Source organism: Neofelis nebulosa, chromosome 11 (assembly GCF_028018385.1).
Source record: "Neofelis nebulosa isolate mNeoNeb1 chromosome 11, mNeoNeb1.pri, whole genome shotgun sequence".
In the NCBI taxonomy this organism is placed as follows: Eukaryota; Metazoa; Chordata; class Mammalia; order Carnivora; family Felidae; genus Neofelis; species Neofelis nebulosa.
In genome coordinates this window covers 28,448,809-28,459,674 of record NC_080792.1, presented here as the reverse complement: position 1 = coordinate 28,459,674, position 10,866 = coordinate 28,448,809, and the positions used below count along the sequence as shown (strand labels likewise).

The following is a 10,866-nucleotide window of genomic DNA, read 5'->3' as shown; positions in this document are numbered from 1 at the left end:
TTTGTGCTAGGAATTGGGCCAGGTGTTTGGGCATACAGAAATGAATGAGGTATGCGTCTCGGTCAGTCTGGGTTAGGTTGTGCTGTGTTGACAAAGCCAAAATCACAGTGGCTGAAAGCAACTAGGGTTTATTTGCACCAGAGTTACATGCCCACCACAGATTGGCATTAGAGCTTTGCTTGCTGTACTTAGGAACACAGGCTCCCAAGGACCCGCCATCTCTTGTTGTGGGTCATTGGGTTGGAGATAAAAAGAGAGCTCTCGAGGGTCTCCTGAGATCATAACTCATTGGCCAGAACTACCAACGTGCCACACTCACCCTCAGGGGGCTGGGCAGTGCGCCCTACACGATGCCTGGAAGGAGGGAAGCCAGAAGCATGGGCAACAGCCCCGAGGGCTCCACAGTAAAATTTCTCAGGTTAGGGAGCGACAGACCAGTTAGCGGGGAATCCTGTAAGGGCAACAGAATGCTGAAGGTGCTATGGGAGCACACAGGAAGGAAGAGTGACCCAGTCTTGGGAAGGCTTCCTAGAGGAGGGGACATGGAGAAGGCACGTGCCGGCCACGTAAATGGGGGAGAATGGAAGTCGGAAGATGAGAACAAAGGTGATTCTAAGCGGAAAGGGCAGTCTGGGAAAAGGCCAGGTGGTCAGACATAGCATGATATTGAAGCCACCCAAAGTTGCTGGAGCATGAGGGCTGCAGCTAGAGGGGGCTCCCACATGGTAGTAAGTGCTGCCCCCGACAGGGCTGAGAAGCAGGGGGGGGGGGGGTTGGGGGTGGGGGGGGTGGAACCAAGGGGCCAAGCAGGACACTGACTCCCTCTACTGCTCAGCATGCTGCTTTCACCCGTCCAACTGCTGCACCTGCTCCGGAGCCACCATGCTTTGGGGCTGGGGTTTCCACCTCGAGACCCCAGGCTCTCAGAGCCGTGTTTCTGCAGTGGTTTCTGAAGGTTAAGTGGTTTGCATCAGAAGGACCTGGGGAGCTTGCTCAAATCCCCATCCTGAGTGCTACCTGGGCCTCCTAAAAGTGAGCTCTGAGGCTGGGTGCTGGAATTTTAAACAGATGCTCATGTGATTTTTGCCCCTAACTTTGTATTATGATCATTTTCAATCACACACACACACACACACACACACAGCTGAAAAAGGAAGATGACCACCCAGGTACCCACCACCTACATCCAACAGTTAATACCATTTGCCATATTTGCTAATGTGCACACGTGTGTGTGTGTGTGTGTGTGTGTGTGTGTGTATTTGAACCATTCAGGGCCAACTGCAGACACCACAGTGCTTCGCCTCTAAATACCTCAGCTGCATCTCCAGAGAACAAGAGCATTCTCCTCCATAACTCCAATGCCATTTTCACGTTTGAGAAAATGTTAACAATAATGGAATAATATCATCGTATAGCCCACATTCGTATTTCCCCAGTTCTCAAAATGTCTTTCTTAGCTTGTCGTCTCTAGCCAGGGCCCAGGTGACTCTTTAATTTTTTTTTTTTCAACGTTTTTTATTTATTTTTGGGACAGAGAGAGACAGAGCATGAACGGGGGAGGGGCAGAGAGAGAGGGAGACACAGAATCGGAAACAGGCTCCAGGCTCCGAGCCATCAGCCCAGAGCCCGACGCGGGGCTCGAACTCACGGACCGCGAGATCGTGACCTGGCTGAAGTCGGACGCTTAACCGACTGCGCCACCCAGGCGCCCCCAGGCGATTCTTAAGCTGAAGTTTGAGGCTGCCTCCAGGTGGGCTGACTTCCAAGGGTGCGAGCTCACCACCCAGTGCTCCTTCTTATGGTATGTGCAGTTTGAAGGAGGGCGTCCCAGAAACCGCCGAAGTGGCATCCCTAAAAGGAACACGCAGCTGGTGGAGTGCTTTCACACCCCATGCTGGGCCGTGGGGAGCACACACACAGAAGGGACAGCAGAGGGTCCCTCCGGCACTCCCTCTACCGATTTGCTTACTGCGCACAGGCAGCCTTCTGCTTAGTCTCCAGACAAAGCGGCTGCTCCAGGGGCAAAAGGGGAGAGTGGTGAAGCGGCTGTATTTGGCCATCACCAGACCCCAGGAGCTTGGAGCTCTCACTGGGAGGTCTGCGTGGAGCAGAGCTGCCGTCCTCCCCAACCCGACCATCTCGGAGCGCTCAGGCTTTGTCAGTGGCAAGGACCAGAGCCACAGGTGACAGGCTCAGTCGGCACATTGTCAGGGAGAGAAGGGACCCAGGAGACTTGGCGTTTTCAAGACAGGACTCCGCAGTGTGATCCAGGGCACACAGCTAGAGCCATCCCTTCAGTGCTCTGGGAATGTGAGCCCGTTTGTCCCCAGAAGGGCTGCTGACAGCCCAGAGACTGCCCTCCACTGCCAGCCCTCCACCTGTTGCCCTTGGAGATGGGCAGTGGGAGGAAGAGGTGCACCCAGATGTGCCAAGAGCCCGACACACTTCCCCTGGCTTGAGGAGCTAGTGACCTTTTACATCGAGATGCATCTACAGGAGAAGACAGTGTCCATGAGATCATCTACACTGAAGGTAGGCCCTGCCTGGGTACGAAATGACACACAGTGGGCTGAGTGTTCACATACAGCCCCTTAGCCAGCCTGGACGGGAACGCCAGGCCCACTGGTCACAGGGCCTTCAGGCCAGTGGGACCTTAGAGACCAAGAGCCGGGGGTCCTGGGCTTTGTCCGGCCTCCAGCCCTGGCTGCTTAAGTCAATGCTACCAGCCCTCTCTCCCCCAATAACATCCCCTCAACATTTCCTCAGTGCCTCCACCTCTGTGGCCTCAGGGACTTCTTGCTGTAAACCCAGGGAACAGGAAAAGCTGCAATTATCCCCATTTAAAATAGGGAAAGTCTCAGGAGGAAAGCGGCCTGGCCAGCTTCCCACATGTTTTGTGACAAAACAGCTGTGGTCCCAGCTCCTTCCACACCCACATGCTGCCTCCTCTTTCCCAGGCTTTCTCTCCCATGTCTCTCCTCCTCTCCTGTGCCCCTTCCTCTGTGTCACATTTTATGTACTAAAGGGAGAAAAACATGATCTGCCAACATAAGGATACAGAAATACTTGGCACTCTGGGTTTCCCGGGATTTGGGCCCCCAGACCTTTGTCTTCCACAGTCACCCCCAAGTCCTGTGTGCAAGTGACCTCAAAGGGTCCCCAGAGCTGAAGATAGCCGAGGCACTCACCTCCATACTGCCACCAGAAGAGGAGGGGGAGGAGGATGGGATGAAGGAGAAGAGTGGGACAGGAAAAGGAAGGTGGACAAAGGGCCTTAAGGAAGGTTGATTAAGGACAAGGCAGGGGGCGCTTGGGTGGCTCAGCCGGTTAAGTGTCCAACTCTTGATTTTGGCTCAGGTCATGATCTCATGGACCGTGAGATCAAGCCCCCTTCGGGCTCTGTACTGACAGCATGGAACCTGCTTGGGACTCTCTCTCCCTCGCTCTGTGCCCCTCCAATGCTCACACCCTTTCTCTCTACCTCAAAATATTAAAAAAAAAAAAAAAAAAAAAAAAAGACAAGGCAGGGAGCAGGGCAGCCCAGGAAGACTGAAGGTCCACAGTAAATCTGGTGTCAGCCACAAATTTAGGCTATATTACAATACAGTGTCCAGGAGAGGGGCCGTGTTGGTCACCCTGACAGACCAGAAAAGTGTGGCTGTTTCCTAAAAAGGTTTGGCTAGAAAGGAAGACCAAGAAGGAAGAGGGCTGTCTTCAGAAGAGCAGTTTCCAGAGGAAGATCCTGGCTTCACCCTTAGATGAAGACCATCTCTATTTCTCAGCTGCCCCAGGGTGACAGGAACCATTTCCCCGCTGCATTTCTGTGGGTGTGTCCCAGCAAGAAAGCCCACTGGTCCAGAGACAGGAAACCGATTCCTACACTAGGAGGTGGCACATCTTGCCTCTAATCCACTTCCCAATCCTCAAATCCTGTGGCTCCGTCTGGAAAAAGGAAGCCAAACCCAGACAAGGGAGGAAGGGGCCCTGTCCCACAGAAATTCCAAACTGATGTCAATCCCAAATCAAATGTGCAGGCCCTCCCACCATACTTTGGCCCATTCAAGATGTGTCTCACGAATGCTAAGGAAAGCGAGAGAAAGAGCTCCCTGAGCTTCAATGCTCAGGTTATACTGCCCTCCCCTGGCAGCTCGACCTCCAAGGTGCCCCAGCCCCGCCCAGGAAGTCTGGTGGTGGAGCCTTCATGCAGCTTCGTGTCCCTCCTCCTCCTAAGGTCACAGCCACACTGTAGACCCTCAGGGCTCTCCTGAATTCTCTGGGGTCACCAGGTGGCCTCCTGTTCTTAAACCCCCAAGACTTAAATTCTCTTTGAATTTAACTTTGTGTCATGTGGTGGCATGTCACAAAATACAGATTCTACCCCTTACAAGTTCTCTGATTCCAAATTTTTCTTAGTGTGACTTCTGGATGAAAAGACCTGCCAACCAATCTGCCAAAAACGAGACGTGTCCACCACATGTAAATTCAATTTTAATTCTCGTTTATTTGCAGGATTTTACTTAAACCCATTCGCATTTCTCTGTTTCTCATCATTATATAAAAACTCAATCTTTGTACAAGCGTGTAAAATGCTCAACAATGAACAAGAAGTTGAATATTGCACATTTAATGACCGGATAAGATGTGGTTGTTAAAGGCCACACTATACATGTGGGAAGGAAAGAGTTAAACACACTCAGGAAGTACTTGTTGCCACGTAAGTGATTTTAAGCCACTGAAGGAAAACTAAATTCTAACCTTCAGCGCTCAGTGAGAGATATTACATCTGTACATTAAAAAATAAAAGTTTTAATAAACAACATTCATTCCTTAGTGATTTCATTATCCCCAAACAGGGTCAGTAGTTCAGTTTTATTTTTTTCAAGTTATTGTCACCAAAAATCAGGAACCTATCCAGACTGGAAGAAGTGTCAGCTGTAGCTTCTGCAGGACACTTGATGGCTCTATAATGTGTGGGGATCACCAAGGACCAGGACAAGGTCTGTAAGAGCGCCTGGCTGTAAGCCAAGAACTTTATCCAGCTCAACCCAGATTCAAACGGAAGATCAGTATGAGGATACTCTTGAAAAAAAAAAAAAAAAAAAAAAGCAACATGTTTGTTTCCAACATTAGACTCCTCGTTTTGTTTAGTAAGACAAAGTTAACTGAGCAGAAAAAAATTCAGCTACTACTTCAAAATAAGCCGTGAAGTTGGTCCAGACTGAAGAGCAGACAGTGTTAAAGGATACGTTCAAAGCGCCTTATTTGTTAGCTTATCATGCAGGCAGGCGATGAGACTGATCTTGGGCAGCAACTAATGTTAAACCAAGGTGTGGAGTTTGAATTCGCCACTAACTGAATGTGCGAACCACAGGGCACAGCCGCCGAGAGCCGATGCCATCCACATGTCCCAGGGGGTCAACGTCACTGCTTGGCCCACACTGGTGTGACAAAGCCCGGGACAGAGATCAGGCCAAGGGCACAAAACAGAAGGAAGCATACTCTCTTGGTGCCTGCGGGTGACTGCCACCTCAAGTTTGTGTCCCTGAGCCCCGGCCCTGGTATTCATGGACACGGCCCTTTTGGAGTAACATGGGCTAACTTGGGCACTTTCCCCAAAGAGCAGCCCTGTCAGACATCGTGGGGGAAGAGGACCAACTAAAGGCACTGAGCATTTAGCATGAAGACTAAGAGGTGGACCGGTGGGGTCAGGGGGGTGATGAGGTCTGAAAATGTTAGAAGACCGGTTAGAGTAGCAGAGGAGCCCCGGCCTGGCCAGCTGCAGCCGAACCATGACCAATGTCATCAGGCCAGTTCTGGCACAACATAAAGCCAATGCCCACCTGGGCTTGTCCACAAGGGGCAGGACTCCTGGCCACAGGACAGGGCGGAGGAGAGGCAGGGGGTTGGCTGGAAGAGCAGGGCTGGGGGTCCCTGCTGAGTGAGAAGTGGGACCAGATGAACTTTAAAAGTCATGATTCTACAGCATTTGCTTCCTGCTCCAGAGGAAATCATTAATCTTAGTATTAAAAACCCAATAGAAAACTGTGTATCACCTTCATTCAAAAGAAAGGGCATGAACTGAACACCCTACCTTGTGCCCCCTGGATGCGCTGATTTTAGTAACTGAGCGGGAGGAATGGGGCTGGTTACGGTGAAGTGAGGCCACTCGGGGGGTTTTCATTTTCTGGAGAGGCTCGCCCGGCCTCAGAATGAGGGACTCAGGCCACCCCAGGGGGCAGATGTGACTGAGCCCCAAACTGATCATGATGTTCTCTGCGCGCCCAGGAGCTCTGGGATCACGCCAGGTGGGTCCTGGCTCCTCCATCAGGCTGAGCGGACATATCAGCACAACCTCCCCATCGGCCTGTGCCTTCCAGCTTTCTGCCCTGTCCCCTTGTTCCAGTCGGGCGCAGGAGCCAGGAAACGGGGGAGGTCGAGCGTGCCTCTCGGACCTGAGCTCTGTGAGCTGTGGGGAGATGAGTGCAGATGCAGGGGAGGCACCTGTCACGACGTCCCTGTCCGAGCCAGGTGCCACCAACGGGCACAGGCAGGGAAGGTCGGTGCTAGCTCGCCTCCAACACCGCTCGGCGCGGGGCGGCCTTGGTCTGGCTTGATCCAGGCATCACATGTGGCACCGCAGGCAAGGGTGTCTGAACCTGGCCCTGCGCTCTCCGGAGAGGCCAACTGTTTTGGGCAGCAAAGGCTCATCATTCCTGAAAGCCAAGGGCTGGCTGTTCTATTCTGCCCCCAGAAGGCTACAGCAGTGTTGCCCCCTTCTGAACTATCTCAGCATCTTTAAAGCACTTCCTCAGCCTTGAGACGCTCCAAGGCTATGGGGTGAGTGAGGCCTCCACTGTTAAGCACAAAGTAGTCAGAGAGGAAGTATTTCACCAACCATCTCTGATAATCAAGTTCCAGTATCAAAACAGAGGACATTGGGCATAACATTCTGCATTAACTTTAACTGAAATACCCCTAAAATTCATATTCTTGCCAGCTACAACCAAAGACTGATTTTATTTTTTATAATTTTTACAGACCAAATACATTATAAATATTATAAACCTTTGAAAATTAATAGATGAATCATAATTTTCTTTAAAATGTAGACTGTCACTCAAAATTTTCACATTCTAGGATATCAATAATTACAGCCTCCTCACAGAAAACAGCACACAAAACACTTCTGTCATGAAATCTTTGTTGCCAAATCGGCCACTGAACTGCCCACAGCTTATGACATTTTCTTAACACAGCACAGGGAGGCTGACTGATTTTGAAAATGGAGAAAAGCAAAACCAAGGAGAGCCCTGTGACGTGCCCTCTGAGAGGGATGCTTTGTGGCCTACAACCTTGGAGGCTCACAGGGATAATCTTGATCTGTGGAGCAGATGTGTTCTGTGCAACTAAACAAGTTCAAAATGGGAGAACAGGCTCCCGCACACTTCCAAATGTTGGGGTGAGCACTCCAAGAGGAGATCTGAAGAGAGGTTATCACTCCGTTAACCTTTATCCTGCTCCCCCTGCTGAGGGCTCTCAGTTCAGACACCGTTAGATAAATATCCTTGGGTTATAATTAATCCATGAACAGAAGACATATTCTGCAAGCTGAATGAACAAAATCAATTTCGAGCCAAGAGAATTAGGAAGGCAGAAGTCAAACTGCACATGCCGGGGGTGGAAATGACAAGAGCAAGAAGCTGGCCACAGAGCAAGGCAGCAGACAGGCTCTGGTAGCAAGTGAATGGTGAACAACAACAGAAGGCACATGGCTACTGGAAAAGTCAAGTTTCCACGGACAAGTGTCTAACTTCATTTGAGCTTGAATGTGGAATGAAGAAACAAGTAGAATATAGAGCATTAAGTTCTCAGACTCCCTCTCTAGACAGCAAGGCCTTCAGATTTCAAACCTGCTGTCTATCAAGAGGTGCAAACTTTGATGTCCACGGGGGCTGAGGAAGCGGTGTGAATGCAGGAATGGGCTGGGGTAGGCCTGACACTATGTCCACATATGTCCACAGTGACCACACTCTCCACCACGGGGATCAAACGAAACACGTCTGTACACAGTCTGCTCATCACATGCTACCTGTGTGCCCCCTCGGTTTACATGGACATCTCCTTCTTCATGAGGACCACAGCTGGATGGAAATGGACTTGCCACCATCTCTGCCATCCGCTACAATCAAGGATCAAGTGGCCACATTTCAGACAATGCCTCACTTTAATTCAGCATTCTTATCTCCATTTTGAGGGAAATAATACTTTGAAGCTGGTGTATTTCCCCACATTTGAGAAATGCAGAAGTTTTCAAAGCTTGTTTTACTTTGAAAGAACACAAATGAGGTTCAAAACTGAGGGTTCTACATGATTCCCAAAGCAGTTAGATCTGACACAGCAGTCTTGAGATTTAAATAAAACAGGGAAGACAGAAATGGTGACATACAACAGAGCCCCGTGGGGGGGTCCTGTGAGGTGACTGGGGATCCAGCAGCTGAATGGCTCTGTGCCCAAGTGGGACTCATTTTCTCCAGTGGGGTGAACATAAAAACTACAAAGGCCCTGGGAAGTTTCAAGAACTAAGAAAACACACACACACACACACACACACACACACAAAGACATACACACATGCGCATGCACAACAGAATTATCTAGTGCCTCCTGACTTGCCTCTCAGTCAACGAACTCACTGGCCCAACTGAGCTCTGCAGTGAGACTGAGCAAAGTTACTTGTGCAACAGCAAAGTTAAATGTAAACATAAACAGCAACAGGTTTTTTTGAGAGACTCGGTGTTACTATCGTATGTTGTCCAAATAATGCACTTCTGGATAGAGACAGTTAACAAGAAGAGCCAGGAAGCTTTTCCCATCTTGGAGGCAATGGCCAGGATGCTTTATAAATTGTGCAGCTTGTGATACCTGATCCTGGTATTCAACATACTGCTTACTTGATGTCAAGGATTCAAGAGCATTCAGAGCCTGAAAGACACAGAAGATGGGAGGGTTAACCACACAGATGTACAGTTCGTGATCCCGCAGGTGCAGCACACCTGCCATCATCTGGTGCAACTGGGAAGCCTAGGGAACCGGAAGTAGAAGTCCCAAAGGCAGGCACTGATGAACCACAGCAGAAGGAAGCCAGCACCCAAGCTTCTCTGGCTTCAGCAGCCTCCACACCCAGCCTTCCCTCCTCCTGGCTGTGCTGTTTCTCCAACCTTCCCCGCAGAAAGCCACTGTGGCAGCCAGGCCAGGCTGGCCCACTGCCTCATCCTCCTTCCTGCCAGTGCCGGCACAGAGCCCTCCCCACCGATCTCCTGCTGCCTCTCCTCCTAGAACCCAAGCCGAAGTCCCAGGCACCAGCTACTGTGAGATTTTGATTTGCTATTGGGTTTGTTCTTAGATTACAAAATCACGTCATATTAAACTATCTATTTATATGCATTCAAAAGAAACCAGTGCCTAAGTGCTGCTGAGGATGAGATCATTCTATCGGTCAACAAGCATAAAGTACAGATCAAGCTCCTCGGCTTTGCCCATCAGAAACAATGAAGGTGTTCCCATGCCTCTCTTCGGGAATAAAGAAAAACATTCTTTAATTCCACAATTTTAACATTTCTTTCCTTCACAGTAGGAAAGGAGAAGAAGACTGTATGTGGAGAAAACAAAATCAGAACAGTGGTTCTTTGTGTGGGAGAGCTTTGTTCTCCAGCTACACCGGTCATCCACCCCCAGGATTCTGAACGTGACCACAGACTACCCCACACCTTCCCCTCTCAGATATGGGGGCCACCGCACGAGAGAATGCAGTTCAAATGCAGATCAATGCTCAGGTCAGTAAACAAGGATGGAGAAGTCGTTGAGGATGGTAAATAATTTGGCAGCTTAGAAATAAACTGCCAGGGGATTGAAGACAGAAGTCTCAGAGCCAAAAATGAACAACTGAAGGGATGTAGCTCCCAACCTGACTGCTGGGTGGAGGAAGTTCAATCTGAGAACAGGCATCAATGGGGGGCAGGCAGGAGTCATCACATAAGGGAATGAAGGTGGAGAGGCAAGGCCCGGGAGACCTGGTAGCCACAGGAGAGCATCAGACTTCTCGAATATACGTGGGTGTCGCGCCCACTTCACAATCGGCCCTCAGGAGAATTTCCTGCCCACGTGTGGCAGTTTCTACACGGCTCATATATGACATTAGGGACTCAAACGGCAGTTGTCAGGTCAACTGGTGACAAGTATCGGGTACTGTATAAACCAAGAAGCCTGTGAAGAACCTGCTGCCTGGATCGCTGGATGCTTGCTCTTAATAACCCAGAGATCGCCCTGCACGTGGCCGGCTTGGCCATCACAAGGCCACAAAGGACGAAGAGCAAGGGGTGCGAGCGCCCACCCGACACAGAACTGCAGAGCGCAGAGGGGGTGAGGCCCCAGCCGGCACTTACAAGTCACTGAGCCCTGCCCCTCTCGGCCCCACTTCCTCAGCATACAACCAGGATAACAGCAGCTCCTACAGCACAGGGTTCTTATGAGGATTAAATGAGCTAAAACGTTAACTCATTAGTATCAAGTGAGTTAAAACTCACAACAGTGCCTCCGGTGAGCACTCGGGAATGCTGGCCACTGTTTTACAGGAGACCCCTCTGTACACGGCCAGCCTGTTTACAGGTGAAAATACCTATGAGGACAGGACCACTGCCATGTGGCCTCCCACGTTTTTAGAACAAACTATGATTTCTCACAGCTGCCACTGTGTCCATGTTTTTTGGTTATTCCCACATCAGCCAACAGGGGTCAGCCCCCAGACTCACAAAATCAGAACGACTTCCTTGGTTCCAAGTTAAAGCTCAACTAACCTAGTCAGTC

The 10,866-nt window shown here is 50.2% G+C and overlaps 1 protein-coding gene and 1 long non-coding RNA gene across 3 annotated transcripts in view; one reads left to right on the top strand and one right to left on the bottom strand.

Moving 5' to 3' along the window:
• EPG5 (ectopic P-granules 5 autophagy tethering factor) overlaps positions 1-10,866 on the bottom strand; it is a 133,060-nt gene that overhangs the window by 18,384 nt on the left and 103,810 nt on the right. Inside the window, exon 44 of one of the 2 annotated variants that reach the window (XM_058692217.1) lies at positions 4,485-8,985. The exons of the other annotated variant lie outside the window; for it this stretch is intronic. Within the exon in view, the coding sequence (XP_058548200.1) occupies positions 8,803-8,985 (183 nt within the window). The 3' untranslated portion in view covers positions 4,485-8,802. Of the gene's footprint in view, positions 1-4,484; positions 8,986-10,866 lie in introns of those variants that run through there. 2 annotated transcript variants of the gene reach the window in all.
• Positions 829-3,474, top strand: LOC131490144 (uncharacterized). The gene is made up of 2 exons (XR_009250965.1): positions 829-1,485; positions 1,709-3,474. It is a non-coding gene; the product is annotated as an uncharacterized LOC131490144 (long non-coding RNA).